Source organism: Lemur catta, chromosome 20 (genome assembly GCF_020740605.2).
Source record: "Lemur catta isolate mLemCat1 chromosome 20, mLemCat1.pri, whole genome shotgun sequence".
NCBI classification, from domain to species: Eukaryota; Metazoa; Chordata; class Mammalia; order Primates; family Lemuridae; genus Lemur; species Lemur catta.
The window spans coordinates 4,562,236-4,588,874 of record NC_059147.1 but is presented as its reverse complement, the minus strand read 5'-3'; the positions used below and the strand labels follow the sequence as shown (position 1 = coordinate 4,588,874).

The 26,639-nt window shown below is 51.3% G+C and overlaps 1 protein-coding gene across 1 annotated transcript; it reads left to right on the top strand.

Moving 5' to 3' along the window:
* Positions 1-1,702: 1,702 nt before the first annotated feature.
* Positions 1,703-3,297, top strand: LOC123624974 (glypican-4-like). Its single transcript, XM_045533128.1, is given in 2 exon segments — positions 1,703-3,047; positions 3,050-3,297. Coding segments are annotated over 2 exon segments (1,458 nt in total). The 5' UTR covers positions 1,703-1,837.
* Positions 3,298-26,639: the final 23,342 nt, after the last annotated feature.

Below are 26,639 nucleotides of genomic sequence, written 5' to 3'. Positions count from 1 at the left end.
GCCATAGGGAGCGCCAGGCAGCACAGACAGCCCAGGCAGCCCATGAAGCCCGCGGTCAGCGCCTTGCAGCCCGGCAGCCCGCGGCGAGCGCCGCGCCGGGAAGCCCACCCTGAGTGCCAGGCATCACAGGCAGCCCGTGGTGAGCGCCTTAAAGCCCAGCCAGTCTGCGGTGAACGCCAGGCATCACAGGCAGCCCGAGGTGAGCGCCAGACAGCAAAGGCAGCCCACGGCGAGGGCCTTCCAGCCCCGGCAGCCCACGGCCAGCGCCTTGCATCCGGGGCAGCCCGCGGCCAGCGCCATGCAGCCCGGCAGCACGCGGTGAGCACCAGGCATCACAGGCAACCCACGGTGAGTGCCTTGCAGCCCGGGCAGCCCACGGTGAGCGCTGGGCAGCAAAGGCAGCCTGCGGTGAGCGCCTTGCAACACAGGCAGCCTGCAGGGAGCGCCGGGCATCACAGGCAGCCCCGACAGCCCGCAGCGAGGTCCTTGCAGCCCAGGCAGCCCGCGGTAAGCCCCTTGCAGCCCCGCAGCCTGTGGTGAGCGCCAGGCATAACAGGCAGCCCAGGCAGCCCGCGGCGAGGGCCTTGCAGCCCAGGCAGCCCACAAGGAGCGCTGGGCAGCACAGGCAGCCCTTGGCGAGTGCCGGGCAGCCCGCGGCGAGCGCCTTGCAGCCCAGGCAGCCTGCGGAAGCGCTTTGCAGCTTGCGGTGAGCACCTTGCAGCCTGGCAGCCCGCAGCGAGCGCCAGGCATCACAGGCAGCCCGCAGCCAGAGCCTTGCATTCCCAGCAGCCCGCGGCGAACGTCCTGCAGCCCGGGCAGCCCGCGGCGAGCGCCTTGGAGCCCGGGCAGCCCTAGGTGAGCGCCGGGCAGCAAAGGCAGCCAAGGCAGCCTGCAGCGAGTGCCGGGCCGCCCAGGCAGCCCGCGGCGAGCGCCTTGCAGCCCAGGCAGCCCGCAGGGAGCGCCAGGCAGCAGAGGCAGCCCGGAGCAAGCACCCAGAAAACCAGGGAGCCTGCAGCGAGCCCCTTGCAGCCCAGGCAGTTAGCAGGGAGCGCTGGGCAGCACAGGCAGCCAGCAGGGAGTGCCGGGCAGCCCAGGCAGCCCGTATCGAGTGCCTTACAGGTCAGGCAGCCCTTGGCGAGCTCCTTTCAGCCCAGGCAGCCCACGGTGAGCGCCAGGCAGCCTGCAGCGAGCTCCTTGCAACCCAGGCAGCCTGCAGCCACCCACACCCTCCGCGGCCCCCGCCACCTTCCCCTCCTTCCCTTGCGCCCCTGCCTTGCCATCCACCAGGCAACTTGCCCTCTTCGCTGCCCCGCGGTGTCCCGAGGTCACCAGCCCGCGCCTCTGCTCCTCTGGCCCGCGCGCTGCCTCCACACCCTCCTCCTCCTCCTCCCCCGGCCGGGCGCCTGGCACCGGGGACTGTCGCCTGATGAGAGGCCCAGCTCCACTTTGCGCCCCGCGTCTCCTCCTCCCGCTCTCCTCCTCCACCAACTCCAACTCCTTTGCCCTCTAGCTCCACTTGCGAGCCCCCGACTCCGCACGCCTCGGGCCGCTCCCGCAGCGCTGCTTCGCGTCCCATCCCGTCCTGTACTGTCCCAAAGGTGGGAGCGCGTCCGCCCGGGCCCGCAGCGCGGCGCGGATCGGCTTGCCCGCGCTTCTCTGCACCCTGGCCGTGCTCAGCGCCGCGCTGCTGGCTGCGGAGCTCAGGTCGAAAAGTTGCTCAGAAGTGTGACGTCTCTACGTGTCCAAAGGCTTCAACAAGGACGATGCTCCCCTCCACGAGATCAACGGTGACCATTTAAAGATCTGTCCCCAGGGTTATACCTGCTGCTCTCAAGAGATGGAGGAAAAGTACAGCCTGCAAAGTACAGAGGATTTCAAAAGTGTGGTCGGCGAACAATGCGATCAATTGGAAGCTGTCTTTGCTTCCCAGTACACAAAGTTTGATGAATTCTTCAAAGAACTACTTGAAAATGCAGACAAATCCCTGGATGATGTGTTTGTGAAGATATATGGCCATTTACACATGGAAAATTCTGAGCTATTTAAAGACTTCTTCGTAGAGTTGAAGCGCTACTACATGGCGGGAAACGTGAACCTGGAAGAAATGCTAAATGACTTCTGGGCTCACCTGCTGGAGCGGATGTTCCGCCTGGTGAACTCCCAGTACTCCTTTACAGATGAGTATCTGGAATGTGTGAGCAAATATACTGAGCAGCTGAAGCCCTTGGGAGATGTCCCTCGGAAATTGAAGCTGCAGGTTACTCGTGCATTTGTACCAGCCCGTACTTTTGTTCAAGGCTTAGCGGTTGCAAGAGATGTAGTGAGCAAAGTCTCAGTGGTAAATCCGACAGCCCGGCGTGCCGACGCCCTGTTGAAGATGATCTACTGCTCCCATTGCCAGGGTCTCGTGACTGTGAAGCCATGTTACAACTACTGCTCGAACATCAGGAGAGACTGTTTGGCGTACCAAGGGGATGTCAATTCGGAGTGGAACAGTTTCATAGATGCTATGCTGATGGTGGCAGAGAGGCTACAGGGTCCTTTCAATGTTGAATGGGTCATGCAGCCCATCGATATGAAGATTTCTGATGCTATCATGAACATGCAGGATAACAGTACGCAAGTATCTCAGAAGGTTTTCCAGGGATGTGGACCCCCCAAGCCCGCCTCAGCTGGACGAATTTCTCGTGACGTCTCTGAAATTGTCTTCAGCGCTTGCTTCAGACCACATCACCCCGAGGAATGCCCAACCACAGCGGCAGGCACTAGTTTGGACCGACTTGTTACTGATGTCAAGGAGAAACTAAAACAGGCCAAGAAGTTCTGGTCCTCTCTTCCGAGCAACGTTTGCAATGATGAGAGGATGGCTGCAGGAAATGGCAATGAGGATGACTGCTGGAACGGAAAAGCCAAAAGCAGGTACCTGTTTGCAGTGACAGGAAATGGAGAAAGCAACCAGATCGACAACCCAGAGGTCGAGGTTGACAGTAGCAAACAGGACATACTGATCCTTCGTCAAATCATGGCCCTCCGGGTTATGAGCAGTAAATTAAGAATGCTTACAATGGGAACGACGTGGACTTCTTTGACATTAGTGATGAAAATAGTGGAGAAGGAAGTGGAAGTCGATGTGAGAATCTGCGGTGCTTCCCGAAGTTTGAGTACAACGCCAGGGACCACACCGGGAAGAGTGCCAACGACAAAGCCCACAGTGCTGGTGCCCATCCTGGGGCACAGCCCTGCCTCCTCACTGTCTTCTGCATCTTGTTCCTGGTTACGCAGAGAGAGTGGAGATAATTCTCAAACTCTGAGAAAAAGTGTTCATCATCAAAAAGTTAGAAGGCTCACCGGTTATCACTTTTATATCATTCTAGTGACTTTGCTTTTTCAATGAATGGACAACAATGTACAGTTTTTACTATGTGGCCACTGGTTTAAAAAATGCGGACTTTGGTTTTTCACTCAGTTTTAGGGGAGGAAGAGGGACTTGTAGGTTAAGTTGGTTCCTGCTCCCCCAGAGTCGTGTTAAATGTGGCTAACAGTGTAGGTACAGAGCTGTAATTAGTTGTGCATTTGTGATTTTATCACTCACTCTATTGTATGTTTGTTTGTTTTTTTGCTCATTTTGTTTGTGGACTTTTTTTTCAATTATGATCTCACCTTGTTTCTTATAAGAAAACCAGGATCCTTTTTCTTGGCATGTAACATGTATGTACTTCTGAAATATTATATAGCTGTACAGAAGCAGGTTTTATTTATCATGTTATCTTAGTGAAAGAAAAAGCCCAACAAATGGTAAAATGTCCATCTGTCCCTGTTATTTTAGTTGCCTTATGTGGAGAGAAGTGGAGGTGATTTTGGTTTTTTAATTATTAAGTTAGGACAGAATGTGAAGGCACAAGTGGCCTTCTGAGCCATTTGTCAGATTGTATTCAAGCATAAATCCAAGAAGGTTATACATACTTCATTTATAGCTGGATTGGAAGAGACTGCAGACTACCATTTTGGTTGGAGTTGAATTACATAAGCTAAGATATAGGTCCATTTCTTGAACCCACTTAAAGTTGTAATCCATTTAGAAGAAGATTCTTGATAGCTATAAGGCATTCAAGATGTCCCAGTTATCACATGTTCACACTTGGGTTTGGGGGTGTATTTTTTTTTTAAGTTAGCAAATCACTGTGTGCTAATTTCATGTCCACACTGACCTTCTTTGAATTAATATCCCAATGGCAGCAGTAAGTGACCAACAATCTCATTTGGTCCCCCTTGTTACAGTGGTCCAGATTTCAAACCCAACCATATACAGGGAGCTGTCTGGGAGCTAGCCAAAATCAGGGTACAGCCTGGGCTCAGGGAATAGTTGTCAACACTCGAGCAAATTTTTGTGCATGTGTATTTGCATTTCTTTTTGGATCCCAGTTTTTGTTTTAAGAGAGTATAAGGTGTCTTGGCGTCTTTTTCTTGCCCGGTCCCCTCTTATCAATAAAGCGAAGGTCTTGGAGTGGTTCACAGCTGTGTGCTTCCCATATCGGCCAAGGAGCCCACTTGGGGGAGAATTATGTGTCCAGATTTTTTATTTGTTGTTTTTTTGTGGGGAGGGGTGGGAGTAGGTAAAGCTGAAAAGACTACTTGGCAGTGACCCATACCCACGTGGGTGAACTAGCAAAGGCCACATGTGTTTTCCCAGGCCAAAGACTAACAACTGCCTTGGCCCCTTGGGAACCCTTTCCTTGTATCCTTACCAAATGATGGCTCATAAAACTATGAGAATGTAACAAATCACTTTAAAAGGAGTTCCCAAAAGTCTACAGAGAGCCTAAAATTCTCCAAGTCTCTTCCTGCTTTAGACAGCCATTAATGCCAACCAATTCCACAGAACCTAAAACCCACAAAGAGGTTGTTTGTGTTATTGTTCAATCTTCAGTTGTAAGAGTAATTCTCTATTTTTATATTGAATCATAATTACTTGATAGCTCAGGGTCTACATTTCATGCAACTTTTTACACCAAATTCTGCGCAGAATGGTCAAAATGGAATATTGGGGGCTGTTGTAAACAGAGGCTTAATTTTATTAGAAGTGGCCAGTTATTTATTAAAGCATGATGTTAATAAAATAGACATATTCTGAAAAAAAAAATTTAAAAATCCTTTGCATTTCTATCTATCTAATTAGAAATATTAAAAAATTTAAATATAGTAGCATCAAGGACATAAACATATAGGGATAAATACAACAAAACCGTGCAGAACCCCTACACAGCAAATGGTAAAATTGTATTGAAGAGTGTTAAAGAAAAATGAAAGGATATATACTATGTTCAGGAATTGAAATACTTAGCATTGTTAAGATACCAGTTCACCCTAACTTGATCTATAGATTTAATGCAATCGCAATCAAAATCCCAGCAGTTTTCTTTTGGGGGGTGATCCTCGACAATCAAGGGGGGAAATGAGGAAGGTTGAAATTGACAAGCCTGTTCTAGAATTCACATGAAAATACAAAGGGCTGAGAACAGCTAAGACAATCTTGAAGAATAAGAGCAAAGTTGTAGGAGTTGGACTACAGTAGTACCCCCTTATCTGCAGGGGACAAAGGGGATATGTTCCAAGTCCCCCAGTGAATGCCTGAAGCCACAGATAGGACCAAGCCCTATGTATACTACGTTTGTTTTTTATGTATACATACCTATGATAAAGTTTAACTTATAAATTAGGCACAATAAGAGATTAACAAGAATAATTAATAATAAAATGAAACAATTATAACAATATACTACTATAATCCAAGTTATGTGAATGTGGTCTCTCTCTCTCTCTCTTCCTCTTTCAAAATACCTTATTGTACTGTACCAGGGGTGCCTGAAACCATGGAAAGCAAAACCACAGATAAGGGGGACTGCTGTGTAATAATTAGGACAGTCTAGCATTACTACAAATATACGCTAATAGGCCAATGTAAAAGAGTATTGTGTCCAGAAACAGCCCACACATATGTAAACAATTAAGACAAAAAGTGACACTCCAGTTCAGAGGGGAAAAAAATGAGTCTTTTTCAATAAATGGTGATGAGTCAACTGAACAATCATATAGAAAAAAATGAATCTTGATTCCTACCTCATACCATAGACAAAAATCAAATCCAGATAGACTGTAGATCTAAATGTGAAAGATAAAACAATAATATCTTACAGGAAAAAATATTTGTGACCTCGTTGTAGGCAATATTTCTTAAACAGGACAGAAAGGAACACTGATCATAAAAGAAAAATAGATAAATTGGGCTATATTAAGTTTAAGAAACTGTTTCTCAAACTACACCATTAAGACAGTAAAAAGGCAAACTGTGGAATGGGAAAAGATTTTTGCATATAACTGACAAAGGGCTAATATCCAAAACATAGAGATCTGCAAATTTGTAAGAAAAAGATTAACAACTCAACAGAAAAGAGCAAAAGATTAGAACACAAAAAAGGATATTCAGATGGCCAGAAAACTTATTTTAAAAAGTGCTAATCCTCATTAATCATCAGGGAAACACAAATTAAAACCACAATGAGATACCCACCTACCAGTATGCCCAAAATTGACAGGACATGACACGTGTTGGCAAATATTTGGTGGAACTGAAACTCTCAAACACCGTTGGTAGGAATACAAATTGGTACAACTTGGGAAAATTGCTTGGAACTATCTATTAAAGCCAAATATAAGTAAACGCTATAAACAGGTAGGCATCAACCCAAAGAAAGGGGCACATATGCACACAAAGTCATGTGTGAGAGACTATTTATAGTGGCATTGTTTTTAACAGACAAAAACTGCAAACAATCTAAATATTCATAAACAGAGAAATGGATAAACAACGTGAGTATATTCACACAATGGAATAACATGCAGAAAAGAATGACTAGTACACCCAGATGGACCTCATGATGTTGAGTGAAAGAAGCTAAACATAAAAGAATATGTACTTTATGATTTCACTGATGTAAAGTTCAAACATGGATCAGACTCATTTCTCATTTTAGGAGTCAGAAGAGAGCTCCTCTTGAGAAGCAAAGTAGCTGAGAGGAGCAAGGGAGAAGCTTCTGGGCTCCTTCTGGCAATTTATATTATAATCTGACAGGGACATGAGTGTGCTTGCTTTGTGAAAATTCCTCAGGTTGTATACTCACTATATGTTCCATAAATAAGTTTATTTTTTAATGAGTATAGCTTATACATACCAGTCTTCAATGACCCTGTAAATACAGGTATAGATGCACAAAACACCAAAACAGTTCTGCCATTGCCCTTGTCTTACCCAGACTGGGATTCCAACACTCCTCACAAGTCTCTACCATTTTCTGGACTCTCCAAGGGAAACCTCACATGTATTTACAAAATAGTCTGTCAAACACATCAACTTCTGCAAATTCCAGAATACCAGTTGTATAGAGTCAAAATCAAAATTTAAGACAGGGCTCAGCTAGGATACCCTGTTACTCAAAAACAAGATCCCATATTGCAACTTGCTGTTTGACTTTACAGTGGACTTTCTCCCTTATCAACATGTATAAATCGACCTTCTCCTCTTTAACAGCTACATAATAATCTGTTTTATAACCTTACAGTATTTTCCTTCACAAACTCCCTTTAAAGAACATTTGTTTCCAACATTTTGCTTTTATAAAGATAGTCCAGTGAAGATCCTAGCACAAATATTGTTCTCATTTGACTATCTTTTCATTAGAATATGTTAGTTGAAGTTGAAATATTAGGCCCACTGGTGGGCCTATGGATAAGGATTTAGATATATGCCACCAACTTATCTCCAGAAAGCATTTACCACCAGCCCCCAACCCCCTCAGTCCAGGAAAGCATCTACATCCTTGCCAACGCTGCTTATTGTCAGTCTTTTTTGTTTGTTTGTTTGTTTGTTGTTTGTTTGAGACAGGGTCTCACTTTGTTGCCCAGGCTGGCCTTGAACTCCTGGGCTCAAGCAATCCTCTCACCTCAGCCTCCCGAGTAGCTGGGACTACATGAGGTGCCACCATGTCCAGTTTATTGTCTGTCTTTTTAATCCTTACCAAATCTGATGTATGAAAATCCCATTTCGTCATTTTGGTTATTCACAAGGCTGAACATACATTTATTGGCCATTTATAGTTCTTCTTTGGTAGACTCTCCCATTTTTAGTGTGGTCTACTTCTTACTGATCTTTCAATAGTTCTTCATATATGATAAAGAGATTGACCACATTTCTATTACATAGGAAGCAACTATTTTTTCTTAGTTTGATATGTGACTTTACATTTTGTTTTGTGCTCTTCTTCATCCAGAAATTCTTAATTTTCATATGTAACATATGTCCACTTTTGTTTTCTTTCTTTGATACCAATGCCAAGAAAAAACCTTCCCTCCCCCAGTATTTTCATCTGTTTTTGAAGCCAAGGTCACACTGCCCATAAACAGTGAAGCCAGAATTCAAACATGACTTTGTCTTACGTTATACCTTATGTGTGTAACTCCTCACTATACTGTTTGCAATGACAGCAGTTATCTCTGGATATTAAGAATATAGGTTATCTTTAACGTATTTTTACTTGCTTGTATTTTTACATGTATGTACACTAAGACTTGTCTAGACAATAAGACACGAGAGTGTAGTGATTAAGAGAGGAACTCTGGGCTGGGCTCAGAGTCTCACTCCTGTAATCCTAGCCCTCTGGGAGGCTGAGGCGGGACGATCACTTGAGCTCAGGAGTTCGAGACCAGCCTGAGCAAGAGTGAGACCCGATCTCTATTAAAAATAGAAAAAAATTAGCCGAGCAACTAAAAATAGAAATAAAAAATTAGCCAGGCCTGGTGGCAAGTGCCTGTAGTCCCAGCTGCTGGGGAGGTTGAGGCAAGAGGATCGCTTGAGCCCAGAAGTTTGAGGTTGCCATGAGCTAGGGTGACGCCACAGCACTCACTCTAGCCCAGGCAACGAAGTGAGACTCTGTCTCAAAAAAAAAAAAAACAGAGCAACTCTGGAAACAGACAGCCTGGGTTCACATCCCAGCTCTGTTATTTCTCAGCTGGATGACTCTGGGCAAGTTACTTAACCTCACTGTGCCTCAGTTTACTTACCCATATAAGGTAGAAAATAATAGTACCTATGCTGTCAAATGACTGTGCAGGACAATGAATTAAGACACGTTAGTGCTCAGTACATCATAAGCTCAATATAAGCCTTTGTCTTAATGAACATATATTACTTTTATAATAAAAAAACTAACATTATCTTAAAAATGACAATATACTATCGTTAGAAAGGGCAAGTAACTGAAAAGCCCATTAGCCCAGTCCCCCTGGAGAGCTGTTCTGGGGGTTGCAGGGGAGCCTCCTGTGGTGCAGACTTCGTGCTCAGCGCAGTCAGACGGAGCCCCCAAAGCACACAGCAGCCGCGCTCCTGCTTCCAGCCCACAGCTTTGTTTTGAAGTATCAGAACTTTCTTTTTTTTTTTTAATTTCATTTCTTCTTTTTTTAAAAAAACTTTTTATTATTATTTTTTTTATTTCAGCATCTTACAGTATAAGTGTTCAGATTCCATATATTGCCCTTGCCCCACCCGAGTCAGAGCTTCAAGCGTGTCCATCCCCCAGAGAGTGAGCACCGCACCCATTAGGTGTGAATATACCTGTCTCCTCCTCCCCCCTCCCATCTGCCCGACACCCGACGAACGTTACTACTCTATGTGCACTTAAGTGTTGATCAGTTAATACCAATTTGATGGTGAGTACATGTGGTGCTTTTTTTCCCATTCTTGTGATACTTCACTTAGTAGAATGGGCTACAGCTCTATCCAGGATAATACAAGAGGTGCTAGATCACCGTTGTTTTTTGTGGCTGAGTAGTACTCCCTGGTATACATATACCACATTTTATTAATCCACTCATGTATTCTCATGTATTGATGGGCACTTGCGTTGTTTCCACATCTTTGCAATTGGGAATTGTGCTGCTATAAACATTTGAGTGCAGATGCCTTTTTTATAGAATGCCTTTTTTTCCTTTTGGTAGGTGCCCAGTAATGGGCTTGCTGGATCAAATGGTAGTTCTACTTGTAGATCTTTGAGGTATCTCCATATTGCTTTGCACAGAGGTTGTACTAGTTTGCAGTTCCACATCGGAGCTTTCTGATCTCAACTGGCTTTCTAGGTAAAGAACAAATATCTGGCAGACCAAAAGAGAAAGGAAAAGTGGTTGATTCATTCTTCAGACACTTCCTGAGTGCCAGTTATGTGTGATCTCCCCGGCCAGGTCACTGCTGCCTTACCAGGGTGCACTATGTGCTGGTCACTTAATATTATCTCATGAAACACTCGCGACCACTCGATGAGGCAGACACAGCTGTATCCCCATTTTGCAGAGGAGGACATTGAAGTTCAGAGAGTCAAGTGGCTTGCTCCAAATCCCCAAAGATGGCAAGTGGCAGGGCCAGCCTGCTCCAGAGGTGGCTTGACCCCCTCTGCACTCTGTGACTTGGCTGCACTCTCCACCAAGGGTCTGCTCAGCCCCGCGCCCTGCTGTGCTAGAAGTCACTCATTTGAAGGACTTTCTTCCTGGGCAGAGCACCACACGTGCCTGCAGGGAAGGAAATGGCTTTCAGGGCTGTCCCTCCCTGGGGCCCAGCCGGGGCCCTCAGCTCCTCAGATTCCCTGAGCAGGTTCGCTGCCCCACCAGGCATGGCCCTGTGCACTGCAGCTCCCTCCAGGCACTCTGCACACCTCTGGGCACCAGGGGGCTCTGCTCACAGCGCCAGCCTCAGCCTGCGCTCTGCCAGCGGGGAGCTGAGGGCTCTGGTCTGATTGCATCCGTCAAGACTCTGAAAGGTGGTGGCAGCTTCCAATAGTGCCCATTCCTCCCCAGCATCCTCCTCGGGGAAGCCCTCCAAAGCCCCAGCCCACAGGCAGCGCCCTCGGAACAGGTGGCTGTCCCCTCCCGTGTCCCACCATCGTTCACTCCTCAGGTCTGAGTTCAGGACCTGTCTTCTCTTCCTCCTCAGTCCCAAGTCCTTCTCTTTCTGAAGCAGGAATGAGCCTGTTTTCACCTTTGAGTTCCCCACAGTCTCCAGCCAAGAGCTGGGCTCGTAGAAAGTGCTTAATAAAAAAAACAAAATGCTTAATAAATATTGGTGATGAATGAATGAGTACATAGATAGCCTCATGAAAGATTTCTTTCCTTTTTTTTTTTTTTTGAGACAGAGTCTCACTCTTGCCCAGGCTAGAGTGCCATGGCATCAGCCTAGCTCACAGCAAACTCAAACTCTGGGCTCAAGCGATCCTCCTGCCTCAGCCTCCAGAGTAGCTGGGACTACAGGCATGCGCCACCATGCCCGGCTAATTTTTTCTATATGTTTTCAGTTGTCCATATAATTTCTTTCTATTTTTAGTAGAGACAGGGTCTTGCTCTTGTTCAGGCTGGTCTTGAACCCCTGAGCTCAAACGATCCTCCCCCCTTGACCTCCCAGATTGCTAGGGTTACAGGCGTGAGCCACTGTGCCCAGCCAAGATTTTCAGAATGAACAGACCGACATACAGTCTGACTCCTGTTCAAGGAACTGGCTGGTGAATGGCTGAATGTTCTGGCTTTTGGTGGAAACACTGGAAAATCTGCATTTGAGAGTGAGCTCTGCCCTGACCAGTTTCGGTCCCAGCTTGGATGAGTCACAAACCCAGGTTTGGACATAATGGAACAGCCCCACCCTCCTCACAGGGCTGGAGGGAAGGAGAGCCGTGTGGACAGTGTGGAGAGCAGCGCCCTGCCCACCCTTCACCCGCAGCGTGCTACCGTGACGGATGCCTGGCAGCAAGAGAGGGCCTCCTTCAGGGCCCCTGAACCCAAGCGAGACATAGCAGGTCCTTCCCTCCACTGGCCCAAGAGGGAGCCAAACATTCACAAAAGGGGCTTTGAAATTCTGTGTCTCACCCTATCCTAGAAGTCTGCCTTCTTTCCCAGAAGCCTCAGCTCCCTTCTGGAAGGTCTGAGGCAGGGGAAGGGTGGGAGACCTTCCAGCTGGGGTGACACGTGCCTGCCGGGGGGGGCCTTAAGTCTGGACAGTGGCCTGCCAGCCAAGTGCAAGGCTCTGAGGTCATTTCCCCTGACACCACAGACTTGGCACCCGCAGGCATGCTTGGTGGAGTGGAATGGGAGGAGTGCCCCAGATCTGACGCCCCGCGCCCTGGCACCTGGGCAAGGGGCTGGGGAGGAGCGGACTGCCCTCGGGTGCCCAGAGCTCAGGCCCTGCGGCAAGGGCAGGGTCCGAGAAGGCCAGGCCACTGGAGAGGGCACAGAGTGGCCCAGGCCCCACCTATGCCCTGCAAGGCTGACCTTGGGCTCAAGGGCACTGAAGGGGAATGGAAAGAGCAAACCCCTTCTGAAGACCTCAGAATCTCTCAGATGGGGTCCCACCTTGCTCTTTCAGCACCTTTGTTGTTGTGTTGTTTTGTTTTGTATTTTTTTGAGACAGAGTCTCGCTCTGTTGCCCGGGCTAGAGTGAGTGCCCTGGCGTCAGCCTAGCTCACAGCGACCTCAAACTCCTGGGCTTAAGCGATCCTACTGCCTCAGCCTCCCGAGTAACTGAGACTATAGTCATGCACCACCATGCCCGGCTAATTTTTTTTCCTATATATCTTTTTACTTGGCCAGATAATTTCTTTCGATTTTTAGTAGAGACGGGGTCTCACTCTTGCTCAGGCTGGTCTCAAACTCCTGACCTCAAGCAACCCACCCGCCTCAGCCTCCCAGAGTGCTAGGGTTACAGGTGTGAGCCCGGTCAGTCCCTTTATTGTTGATGTCACCAACAGTTGCTAAGAGACGAAGCAGGCATTGCAGGAGCCCGCAAGAGGGGACCCAGGACGCTGTGCAGAGCCTGGCCCCTGGCAGCTCCCTGGGGCTCTGCCCGCATCCTCGGCCCTCCGCACAGGCCAGAGGTCTCAGCCAGCCTTTGCTGGGAAAGTGCTTGCTTGGAGCACGCAGGCTGCGCCGGCAGTCCTCAAAGAGCAGGTGATGGCTGGTGGCGAGGACACGGGACCAAGCTGGCAAGTCTGGTAACCTCTTTGAACTTGAGTTTCCTTCTCAATAAAATGAGGATAATTAGACAACATAGACTGACCTCCCAGAGAGATTGTTAGGATTCAAAGAGATAATGGTTGGAGAGGGCTTAGTGAGCTGTGAAGTAGAGTTCAATGTCAGTCATTGTCATTATAAATAAAAGAACTGTGGCTATTGCACCTGGGAAAGGAGAAAGAAAGGCCCACCCTCCACTTGGCCAAATAAGGTTTACCAAATTAAGTCTAGAGTGGGTTTTTATCTCAAATTGTTGCAAAAGGCATTAATTCATCCTTTTTGTGGCAGAGTAGAACTCCGTGGTGTACATATGCCACATTTTATTAATCCACTCATGAACTCGTGGGCACTCAGGTTGATTCCACATCTTTGCAATGGTGAATTGTGCTGCAATAAACATTCGAGTGCAGCTGTCTTTTTGATAGAAAGACGTCTTTTCCTTTGGGTAGATACCCAGGAGTGGGATTGCTGGATCGAATGGTAGGTCTACTTTCAGTTCTCTGAGGACTCTCCATACTGTTTTCCACAGAGGTTGCACTAGTTTGCAGTCCCACCCATGGTGTACAAGCGTTCGTCTATTTTTTCAGTTTTCACCTGTACTGCATTTTCTAGGATTGCAACTTCTATGTAAATCAAGGAAAGATGTGTTCTGTTTGGTTCAGTATTTTACCAAGAGATTTCAGAAAATCAAACTACCAGTGACAACATAGCTTACTGTATTTTACTCCCCAAAACATCACTTTACAAAAAAACAAAAGCAGCAGCTGGGTGTGGTGGCTCATGTCTGTAATCCCAGCACCTTTGTAACCCAAGGAGGGAGCATTGCTTGAGGCTAGTAGTTTGAGACCAGCCTGGGCAACATAGAAAGACCTCATCTCTACAAAAAATATATAAAACACTAGCTGGGTGTAGTGGTGTACACCTGTAATCCCAGCTACTGGGGGGACTGAGGTGGGAGGATTGCTTGAGCCCAGGAGTTCAAGGCTACAGTGAGCTAAGATCATGCCACTGCCATCTAGGCAGGGTGACAGAACTAGACACTGCCTCCAAAAAAAAAAAAAAAAAAACAAAAATTGAAAAATAAATAAGAGCATATTATTTTAAGTTGTGTTATTATAAATTGCTTTTCTTCCACATATGAGATACACATAGGTCAGCTATGTTATGTGTTCTTTTTTCCACATGATCCAGCAGATGCAAAGTTCTGTATACATTTTGTTTCAGAACAGTAAAGGGAGCTTTCAAAATATTTATTATAAAAAGGGGACATAGGCCAAGTGTGGTGGCTCACACCTGTAATCCTAGCACTCTGGGAGGCCGAGGCGGGTGGATCATTTGAGCTCAGGAGTTCAAGACCAGCCTGAGCAAGAGCGAGACCCTGTATCTACTAAAAATAGAAAGAAATTATATGGACAGCTAAAAATATATATAGAAAAAATTAGCCGGGCATGGTGGCGCATGCTGTAGTCCTAGCTACTCTGGAAGGTGAGACAGGAGGATCGCTTGAGCCCAGGAGTTCGAGGTTGCTGTGAGGTAGGCTGATGCCATGGCACTCACTCTAGCCCAGGGAACAGAGTGAGACTCTGTGTCAAAATAAATAAATAAATAAAAATAATAAATAGAAAGGGGACATAGTTGCTTCCTTTTTCTCCCTCTCCCCCCTAACATTTTTGAAAAAAGAAAAGGGAGGGACATTGATAGTTACATGAAATTGTGGGAGGGGACTGAATGGGGGTAGTGGTGTTGGGGCTGAGCGCTGAGCACCTGGGCTGATAGTCAAGTTCTGGATTTCAGAGCCTGACTCCACCCTGCCTTCCTGGTTGTTGGGGAGGGGGGTCAGGAGCCTCCTCCCACGCAGACCCGGTGGGGGAAGCCAGGTAGGGTCCAACAGGCCCCGCCCAGGAACCTCTCAAGTCTGAGGCTCCAACATCAAATGGGACTTAGCAGCTGAGAAAATCCCCTGTTGACTTAAACAGACACACTGCAGCAGGAGTCTGCTGGGGACATTAGCCCCCGTGGCTTCCCGGCAGACGCACAACCTAAACTGAGGCAAGAAGGGGAGAGGCCTCTACAGCATCTGAAGGGCATCCCTCGAGTTCTGGTTGCCAGGGAAACCTTGGCTGCTGGACCTGTGACCCCACAGCCCACCCGGAATCCCCACTGGAGCTCACCGTCTAGGACACAGGGTCTCAAAAGTCAGTCCCCACCTGTGGCCAGAGAGCAGTGAGAGCTCCAAGGCCAACATGTGCACAGATGAACGTAGAAGGGTGGAGACACCTTTCTCTGAGACCATCCTTAATGCTGAGGTCAAGACTCTCCTACTGTTTTCTGTGTTAATATGACCTTTAATGAAATATCAGGGATGTAGAGGAGTCGGGTTGTTCTGGAAAACACCCTTTTACTTGACAAAATGGCTAGCAACCCTCTTTGACACCCTCCTTCTCTCTCTCTCTCACAGCCCGAAACCCAAAAGTCTTCAAAGGAAAAGACACGAGAACAGACCAAGTTCCCAGGGTGCTGCAGGAGCTGCCGCAGCCACCCAAACCTGGCACAGTGAGGTCACAGGTAAAGGGCGTGGTTACCTTCACCTGGGAAAACCTCACAAAGTTGCTGATGGTTTTGCACCAAGTCTTGAACCATCGGGCCTCCTGCTGGGCAGATGGGGGGTGGTGGTGGCAGGAGGGTGAGGGACGGAGGTGGAGACATGGGGAAAGGACATGCCAGCCTGGCCAGTTTGGGAAGTTGCAATCAGAGTGTCTCGCTAGAGAGGGGCCTTTGTAGACCCTGAAGTCAGAGAAGCCAGCAGAGGCCACATGATGGCAGGCCTTAGGGTGACAAGGAGCTGATACGGAACGCCAGGGTCTACATTGATGCCTGCAGATTGCAATGTCTACTGCCTCGGATATGAAATTCCAAACTGGACATAAGCAGGTGGGTGAGTCAGGAGCTACCCCAGTGATCTGAAGCCTGGAGGCGCCTAATCTGGCCTTCCCCAGACTGCGGGTGGGGGGGACTGTGGCGCCCCAAGACACCTAACCTGAACTCCCCAAATGGCGGGGTGGGGGACTCTGGGGTCCAGAGGCACCTAACCTGGACTTCCCGGATTGTGTGAGAGACTCTGGGAACTGGAGGCACTTAAGCTGGCCTTCCCCTAGACAGTGGGGGGTGACTCTGGGGGCCCAGGCACCTAAGGTGGACTTCCCAAGATGACCGGGGCTGGGGGGACTCTGGGGCCCAGAGGCCCTGAGCTGGCCTTCCCCAGACAGCGGTGGGGACACTGTTGGCTGGATGTACCTACACTGGACTTCCCCAAGTGGTGGCAGGGACTCTTGCAGCCCACTAAGGACTCTGAGGCTAGGGACTCTGAGGACTGGATGCTCTTATAAGCATGCCCTCATCAGGCGCCTAGGGAGTCAGAGGGCGTGTTTCACTTAAGGTGGAGTTTGGCCTGTGGCAGTAGGGGATTCTGTGAGCCGGATTAACCTATCATAGAATTCTCAAAGTCACGGCAGTTGACACTGTGGGATGGATTCACCGAAGCTGGCCTTCCCCTGGTGGTGGTAGGAAAATATGAGGGCCCTGGGAACCAGAGGCACTTAAGCTGGCCTTTCCCTAGACACCTAAGCCAGACTTCCCCAAGTGGCGGCAGGAGACTCTTGCAGCCAGAACCACCTAAGTTGGCCTTCCTCAGATGTCAGCCGGGGACTCTGAGGGCAGATGCACCTATGCTGGATTTCCCCAAGTGGAGGCAGACGACTCTAGCAGCCAGATGCACCTAAGTTGCCCTTCCCCAGATAGCAGTGGGGGACTCTGAGGGATAGGTGAACCTAAGCTGCCCTTCTCAGACAAAGACGGGGGACAAAAGGGCCGGATAAACCTAGCTGGACTTCCCCAAGTGGCAGCAGGCGAATCCGAAGGCTGCATGCACCTAACCTGGCTTTTCCCATAGGGTGGCAGGGGATTCTGAGTGCCAGATGTACCTAAGATGGCTTCATCAGACAATGGCTCAGGACAAAATGGGCCCGATGCACCTATGCTGCGTGTCCCCAAGTGGCAGCGAGAGACTCTTGCAGCGAGAAGGAAATAACATGACCTTCCCCAGATGACAGTGTGGCACACTGAGGGTCGGGTACACTGAAGCTGGAATTCAAAACATGATGGCAGTTGACTGTGTGGTCAAGATGCCCCAAACCTGGCCTTGTCCAGAAGGCCACAGGGCTCTCTGAGGGCCGGATCCACCTATGCTGGATATCCCCAAGTGGCAGCAGGGGAGTCTAGCAGCCAGATACAGCTAAGTTGGCCTTCCCCAGATGGAGGCGGGGGACTATGAGTGACAGGTGCACCTAAGCTGGATTTCCCCAAGTGGCGGTGGGGAAATCTGAAGGCTGAATGCACCCAATCTGGCTTTGCCAAGAAGTCAGCAGGGGATTTTGAGGGCCAGATGCACCTAAGCTGGCCTCTTCAGACGACTGCAGGGGACAAAAGGAGCCGGAAGCACGTAGCTGGACATTCCCATGTGCTGGTGAGCCAATCTGAAGAACGAATGCACCTAGCCTGGCTTTCAGCAGAAGGCGGCAGGGGATTTTGAGGGCAGGATGCACCTAAGGTGGCCTCATCAGACAAGGACTCGGGACAAAAGGGGCCGGATGCACATAGCTGGACTTCCTGTAGTGGCGACAGGGCACTCTTGCAGCCAGAAGCACTTAAGGTGGCCTTCCCCATATGGCGACGTGGCACTCTGAGGGGCAGATGCACCTATGCTGGATTTCCCCAGGTGGCGGCAGGGGACTCTATCAGCCAGATGCACCTAAGTTGCCCTTCCCCAGATAGCAGCGGCGGACTCTGAGGGCTAGATGAACCTAAGCTGGCCTCCTGAGACAAGGATGGAGAACAAAAAGGGCCGAATGCACCTAGCTGGACTTCCCCAAGTGGCTGTGGGCGAATCCGAAGGCTGCATGCACCTAACCTGGGTTTTCCCATAAGGCGGCAGGGGAACCTGAGGGCTGTTTGCACCTAAGATGGCTTCATCAGACAACGGCTCAGGACAAAATGGGCCGGATGGACCTATGCTTCATGTCCCCAAGTGGTGGCGAGGGACTCTTTCAGGCAGAAGCACCTAAGGTGACCTTCCCCCGATGGCAGCGTGGCACACCGAGGGCCGGGTACACTGAAGCTGGAATTCTAAACATGATGGCACTTGACTGTGTGGTCAAGATGCAGCAAACCTGGCCTTGCCCAGAAGGCCACAGGGGACTCTGAGGGCCGGATGCACCTATGCGAGATTTCCCCAAGTGGAGGCAGGGGACTCTAGCAGCCAGATGCATGTGAATTGGCCTTCCCCAGATGACGCCGGGGGACTCTGAGGGCGAGATGCACCTAAGCTGGATTTCCCCAAGTGGCCGTGGCAAATCTGAAGGCAGAATGCACCTAACCTCTCTTTCCCAAGAAGGCGGTATGGGATTCTGAGTGCCAGACGCACCTAAGCTGCCCCCCCCAGACAACAGAGGGGGACAAAAGGGGCCAGAAGCACATAGGTGGACTTCCCCAAATGGCGGTGGGCGAAGCTGAAGGCTGAATGCACCTAGTCTGGCTTTCCCCAGAAGGCGGCAGGGGATTCTGAGGGCCGGATGCCCCTAAGATGGCTTCATGGGACAATGGCTTAGGACAAAATGGTCCGGATGCACCTACCTGGACCTCCCCAAGTGGCGCCGAGGGACTCTTGCAGACAGAAGCAAATAAGGTGACCTTCCCCAGAAGGCGGGGTGGGATTCTGATGGCCGGGTGCACTGAAGCTGGCAATCAAAAGATGATGGCAGTTGACTGTGTGATCCAGATGCCCCAAATCTGGCCTTACCTAGAAGGCCGCAGGGGACTCTGAGGGCCGGATGAACCTATGCTGGATTTCCCAAGTGGCAGCAGGGGACTCTAGCAGCCAGATACACCTAAGGTGGCCTTCCTCAGATGTTGGCCGGGGACTCTCAGGGCCAGATGTACATAAGTTGGCCCCCTCAGACAATGGCGGGAGACCAAAGGGGTCAGATGCACCTAACAGGACTTCCCCAAGTGGCGTTGGGTGAATCTAAAGGCTAAATGCACCTAGGCTGGCAATCCCCAGAAGGTGGCAGGGGATTCTGAGGGCCAGATGCACCTAAGGTGGCCTCATCAGGCAACGGCTTGGGACAAAAGGGGCTCGATGCACCCATCTGGACATCCTCAAGTGGCAGTCAGGGAAAGTTGCTGCCAGAAGCACCTAATATGGCCTTCCCCATATGGCACCATGGGATTCTGAGGCCTGGATGCACTAAAGGTGGATTTCCCGAAATGGCGGTGGGCGAATCTAAAGGCTGAATGCACCTAACCTGGTTTTTTCTGCAAGGCAGCAGGTGATTCTGAGGGCTAGAAGCACCTAAAGTGGCCTCACCATATGGTAGTTTGGGACTCTGAGGGCCAGATGCACCTATGCTGGATTTCCCCAAGTGGTGGCAGGGGACTCTAACAGCCAGATACAGCTAAGTAGGCCTACCCCAGATGGAGGCGGGGGACTGTGAGTGACAGATGCACCTAAGCTGGATTTCCCCAAGTGACGCTGGGAGAATCTGAAGATTGAATGCACCCTACCTGGCTTTGCCCGGAAGGCAGAGGGGATTCTGAGGGCCAGATGCACCTAAGTTGGCCTCATCAGGCAACGGCCTGACACAAGAGGGGCTGGATGCACCCAGCTGGACTTCCTCAAGTGCCGGCGGGGGAAACTTGCTGCCAGAAGCACCTAATCTGGCCTTCCTGTGATGGCACCATGGGACTCTGAGGGCTGGATGCACTAAGGCTGGATTTCCCAAAATGGCGGCGGGCGAATCTGAAGGCTGAATGCACCTAGCCCGGTTTTTTATGGAAGGCGGCAGGGGATTCTGAGGGCCACAAGCACCTAAAGTGGCCTTTCCCAGATGGCAGCTTGGGACTCTGAGGGCCGGGTGCAATGACACTGACATTCAAAAGATGACGGCAGTTTCCGGTGTGGTCAAGATGCCCCAAACCTGGCCTTGTCCAGAAGGCGACAGGGTACTCTGAGGGCCGGATGCACCTATGCTGGATTTCCCCAAGTGGAGGCAGGGGACGCGAGCAGCCAGATACAGCTAAGTTGGCCTTCCCCAGATAGAGGCGAGGGACTATGAGTGACAGATGCACCTAAGCTGGATTCCCCCAAGTGGCAGTGGGGAAATCTGAAGGCTGAATGCACCCAACCTGGCTTTGCCCGGAAGGCAGCAGGGGATTCTGCGGGCCAGATGCACCTAAGCTGGCCTCTTCAGACGACTTTAGGGGACAAAAGGGGCCGGAAGCACATAGCTGGACATTCCCATGTGCTGGTGAGCCAATCTGAAGAATGAATGCACCTAGCCTGGCTTTCCGCAGAAGGCGGCAGGGGATTTTGAGGACAGGATGCACCTAAGGTGGCCTCATCAGACAAGGACTCGGGACAAAAGGGGCCGGATGCACTTAGCTAGACTTCCCGTAGTGGAACAGTGCACTCTGGCAGCCAGAAGCACCTAAGGTGGCCTTCCCCAGATGGCGACATGGCACTCTGAGGGGCAGATGCACCTATGCTGGATTTCCCCAGGTGGCGGCAGGGGACTCTATCAGCCAGATGCACCTAAGTTGCCCTTCCCCAGATAGCATCAGGGGACTCTGAGGGCTAGATGAACCTAAGCTGGCTCCTCAGACAAGGATGGAGAACAAAAAGTGCGGAATGCACGTAGCTGGACTTCCCGAAGTGGCGGTGGGCGAATCCGAAGGCTGCATGCACCTAACCTGGGTTTGCCCATCAGGCGGCAGGGGATCCTGAGGGCTGTTTGCACCAAAGATGGCTTCATCAGACAACGGCTCAGGACAAAATGGGCCGGATGCACCTATGCTTCATGTCCCCAAGTGGCGGTGAGGGACTCTTTCAGGCAGAAGCACCTAAGGTGACCTTCCCCAGATGGCAACGTGGCACACTGAGGGCCAGGTACACTGAAGCTGGAATTCTAAACATGATGGCAGTTGACTGTGTGGTCAAGATGCAGCAAATCTGGCCTTGCCAAGAAGGCCACAGGGGACTCTGAGGGCCTCATGCACCTATGCTAGATTTCTCCAACTGGCGGCAGGGACTCTAGCAGCCAGATACAGCTAAGTTGGCCTTCCCCAGATGACGGCGGGGGACTCTGAGGGCGAGATGCACCTAAGCTGGATTTCCCCAAGTGGCCATGGCAAATCTGAAGGCACAATGCACCTAACCTCTCTTTCCCAAGAAGGCGGTATGGGATTCTGAGTGCCAGATGCACTTAAGCTGCCGTCCCCAGACAACAGAGGGGGACAAAAGCGGCCAGAAGCACGTAGCTGGACTTCCCCAAATGGCGGTGGGCGAAGCTGAAGGCTGAATGCACCTAGTCTGGCTTTCCCCAGAAGGCAGCAGGGGATTCTGAGGGCCGGATGCACCTAAGATGGCTTCATGGGACAATGGCTGAGGACAAAATGGGCCGGATGCACCTACCTGGACCTCCCCAAGTGGCGCCAAGGGACTCTTGCAGCCAGAAGCAACTAACGTGACCTTCCCCAGATGGCAGCGTGGGATTCTGATGGCCGGGTGCACTGAAGCTGGCAATCAAAAGATGATGGCAGTTGACTGTGTGGTCAAGATGCCCCAAACCTGGCCTTACCCAGAAGGCCGCAGGGGACTCTGAGGGACGGATGAACCTATGCTGGATTCCCAAGTGGCAGCAGGGGACTCTAGCACCCAGATACACCTAAGTTGGCCTTCCTCAGATGTTGGCCGGGGACTCTCAGGGCCAGATGTACATAAGTTGGCCCCCTCAGACAATGGCGGGAGACCAAAGGGGTCAGATGCACCTAACAGGACTTCCTCAAGTGGCGTTGGGTGAATCTAAAGGCTAAATGCACCTAGGCTGGCTTTCCCCAGAAGGTGGCAGGGGATTCTGAGGGCCAGATGCACCTAAGCTGGCCTCTTCAGACGATGGTGCGGGACAAAAGGGGCCAGAAGCACATACCTGGACTTCCTAAAATGGTGGTGGACGAATCTGAAGGCTGATTGCACATAGGCTGTGTTTCCCCAGAAGGCGGCACAGCATTCTGAGGTCCGGATGCACCTAAGTTGGCCTCATCAGGCAATGGCTCGGGACAAAAGAGGCTGGATGCACGTAGGTGGATTTCCTCAAGTGGCAGCGGGGGAAACTTGCTGCCAGAAGCACCTAAGCTGGCCTTCTCCAGATGGCAGCATCAGACTCTGAGGCCCGGATGCACTAAAGCTGTATTTCCCGAAATGGCATTGGGCGAATCTGAAGGCTGAATGCACCTAGCCTGGTTTTTTCTGCAAGGCAGCAGGGGATTCTGAGGGCCAGAAGCACCTGAAGTGGCCCTCCCGAGGTGGTGGCTTCGGACTCTGAGGGCCGGGTGCACCTAGGCTGGATTTCCCCAAGTGGCGCTGGGCGAATCTGAAGGCTGAATGCACCGAACCTGGCGTTGCCTAGAAGACAGGAGGGCATTCTGAGGGTCAGAGGCACCGAAGCTGGCCTCTTCAGAGGACGGTGGGGGACAAAAGGGGCCAGAAGCACCTAGCTGGACTTCTGCGAATGGTGGTGGGCGAATCTGAAGGCTGATTGCACCTAGGCTGGCTTTCCCCAGAATGCAGCACGGGATTCTGAGGGCCAGATGCACCTAAGGTGGCCTCATCAGGCAATGGCTCGGGGAAAAAAGGGGCTTGATGCACCTAGGTGGACTTTCTCAAGTGGCAGCGGGGGAAACCTGCTGCCAGAAGCACCTAAGCTGGCCTTCTCCAGTGGCAGCATCGGACTCTGAGGGCCAGATGCACTAAAGCTGGAGTTCCCGAAATGGCAGTGGGGGAATCTGAAGTCTCAATGCACCTTGCCTGTTTTGTCCCAGAAGGCGGCAGGGGATTCTGAGGGCCAGAAGCACCTAAAGTGGCCTTCCCCAAATCGCAGCTTGGGACTCTGACGGCCGGGTGCTCTGATGCTGACATTCAAAAGATGATGGCAGTTTACACTGTGGTGAAGATGCCACAAACCTGGCCTTGTCCAGAAGGCCACAGGGCACTCTGAGGGCCGGATGCACCAATGCTGGATTTCCCCAAGTGGAGGCAGGGGGACTCTAGCAGCCAGATGCACCTAAGATGCCCTTCCTCAGATAGCAGCGGGGGACTCTGAGGGATAGGTGAACCTAAGCTGGCCTCCTCAGACAAAGACGGAGGACAAAAAGGGCCGGATACACCTAGCTGGACTTCCCCAAGTGGCAGCGGGCAAATCCAAAGGCTGCATGAACCTAACCTGGCTTTTCCCATAGGGTGGCAGGGGATTCTGAGTGCCAGATGTACCTAAGATGGCTTCATCAGACAATGGCTCAGGACAAAATGGGCCCGATGCACCTATGCTGCGTGTCCCCAAGTGGCGGCGAGAGACTCTTGCAGCGAGAAGCAAATAACATGACGTTCCCCAGATGACAGTGTGGCACACTGAGGGTCGGGTACACTGAAGCTGGAATTCAAAACATGATGGCAGTTGACTGTGTGGTCAAGATGCCCCAAACCTGGCCTTCTCCAGAAGGCCACAGGGCTCTCTGAGGGCCGGATCCACCTATGCTGGATATCCCCAAGTGGCAGCAGGGGAGTCTAGCAGCCAGATACAGCTAAGTTGGCCTTCCCCAGATGGAGGTGGGGGACTATGAGTGACAGATGCACCTAAGCTGGATTTCCCCAAGTGGCGGTGGGGAAATCTGAAGGCTGAATGCACCCAATCTGGCTTTGCCCAGAAGGCAGCATGGGATTTTGAGGGCCAGATGCACCTAAGCTGGCCTCTTCAGATGACTGCAGGGGAAAAAAGGAGCCGGAAGCACGTAGCTGGACATTCCCATGTGCTGGTGAGCCAATCTGAAGAACGAATGCACCTAGCCTGGCTTTCCGCAGAAGGCGGCAGGGGATTTTGAGGGCAGGATGCACCTAAGGTGGCCTCATCAGACAAGGACTCGGGACAAAAGGGGCCGGATGCACATAGCTGGACTTCCTGTAGTGGCGACAGGGCACTCTTGCAGCCAGAAGCACCTAAGGTGGCCTTCCCCATATGGCGACGTGGCACTCTGAGGGGCAGATGCACCTATGCTGGATTTCCCTAGGTGGCAGCAGGGGACTCTATCAGCCAGATGCACCTAAGTTGCCCTTCCCCAGATACCAGCGGCGGACTCTGAGGGCTAGATGAACCTAAGCTGGCCTCCTCAGAAAAGGATGGAGAACAAAAAGGGCCGAATGCACCCAGCTGGACTTCCTCAAGTGGCAGCGGGGGAAACTTGCTGCCAGAAGCACCTAATCTGGCCTTCCCCAGATGGCACCATGGGACTCTGAGGGCCGGATACACTAAGGATGGATTTCCCAAAATGGCGGCGGGCGAATCTGAAGGCTGAATGCACCTAGCCTGGTTTTTTTACGGAAGGTGGCAGGGGATTCTGAGGGCAACAAGCACCTAAAGTGGCCTTTCCCAGATGGCGGCTTGCGACTCTGAGGGCCGGGTGCACTGGCACTGACGTTCAAAAGATGATGGCAGTTTCTGGTGTGGTCAAGATGCCCCAAACCTGGCCTTGTCCAGAAGGCCACAGGGCACTCTGAGGGCCAGATGCACCTATGCTGGATTTCCCCAAGTGGCGGCAGGGGACTCTAGCAGCCAGATACAGCTAAGTTGGCCTTCCCCAGATGGAGCCGGGGGACTGTGAGTGACAGATGCACCTAAGCTGGATTTCCCCAAGTGGCGGTGGGCAAATCTGAAGGCTGAATGCACCCAACCTGGCTTTGCCCGGAAGGCAGCAGGGGATTCTGCGGGCCTGATGCCCCTAAGCTGGCCCCTTCAGATGACTGCAGGGGACAAAAGGGGCCGGAAGCACGTAGCTGGACATTCCCATGTGCTGGTGAGCCAATCTGAAGAATGAATGCACCTAGCCTGGCTTTCCGCAGAAGGCGGCAGGGGATTTTGAGGGCAGGATGCACCTAAGGTGGCCTCCTCAGACAAGGACTCGGGACAAAAGGGGCCGTATGCACTTAGCTGGACTTTCCGTAGTGGCGACGGGGCACGCTTGCAGCCAGAAGCACCTAAGGTGGCCTTTCCAAGATGACGATGTGGCACTCTGAGGGGCAGATGCACGTATGCTAGATTTCCGCAGGTGGCAGCAGGGGACTCTGGCAGCCAGATGCACGTAATTTGCCCTTCCCCAGATAGCAGTGGGGGACTCTGAGGGCTAGATGAACCTAAGCTGGCCTGCTCAGACAAGGACGGGGCACAAAAAGGGCCAATGCACCTAGCTGGACTTCCCCTTGTGGCTGTGGGCGAATCCGAAGTCTGCATGCACGCATCCTGGGTTTTGCCATAAGGCGGCAGGGGATTCTGAGGGCAGCATGCACCTATGCTTCATGTCCCCAAGTGGCGGCAAGGGACTCTTTCAGCCAGAAGCACCTAAGGTGGCCTTCCGCAGATGGCAGCGTGGCACACTGAGGGCCGGGTACACTGAAGCTGGAATTCAAAACATGATGGCAGTTGACTGTGTGGTCAAGATGCAGCAAACCTGGCCTTGCCCAGAAGGCCACAGGAGACTCTGAGGGCCGGATGCACCTATGCTAGATTTCCCCAAGTGGCGGCAGGGGACTCTAGCAGCCAGATGCATGTGAATTGGCCTCCCCCAGATGACGCCGGGGGACTCTGAGGGCGGAATACACCTAAGCTGGATTTCCCCAATTGGCAGTGGCAAAGCTGAAGGCAGAATGCACCTAACCTCTGTTTCCCAAGAAGGCAGTATGGGATTCTGAGTGCCAGACGCACTTAAGCTGCCCTCACTAGAACACAGAGGGGGACAAAAGGGGCCAGAAGCACGTAGCTGGATTCCCCAACTGGCAGTGGGCGAAGCTGAAGGCTGAATGCACCTTGTCTGGCTTTCCCCAGAAGGCGGCAGGGGATTCTGAGGGCCGGATGCACCTAAGATGGCATCATGGGACTATGGCTCAGGCCAAAATGGGCCGGATGCACCTACCTGGACTTCCCCAAGTGGCGGCGAGGGACTCTTGCAGACAGAAGCAACTAAGGTGACCTTCCCCAGATGGCGGCATGGGATTCTGATGGACTTGTGCACTGAAGCTGACAATCAAAAGATGATGGCAGTTGACTGTGTGGTCAAGATGACCCAAATCTGGCCTTACCCAGAAGGCCGCAGGGGACTCTGAAGGCCGGATGGACCTATGCTGGATTTCCCAAGTGGCAGCAGGGGACTCTATCAGCCAGATACACCTACGTTGGCCTTCCTCAGATGTTGGCCGGGGACTCTGAGGGCCAGATGTACATAAGTTGGCCTCCTCAGACAATGGCGGGAGACCAAAGGGGTCAGATGCACCTAACAGGAGTTCCTCAAGTGGCGTTGGGTGAATCTAAAGGCTAAATGCACGTAGGCTGGCTTTCGTAGAAGGTGGCGGGAGATTCTGAGGTTCTGATGCACCTACGCTGGCCGCCTCA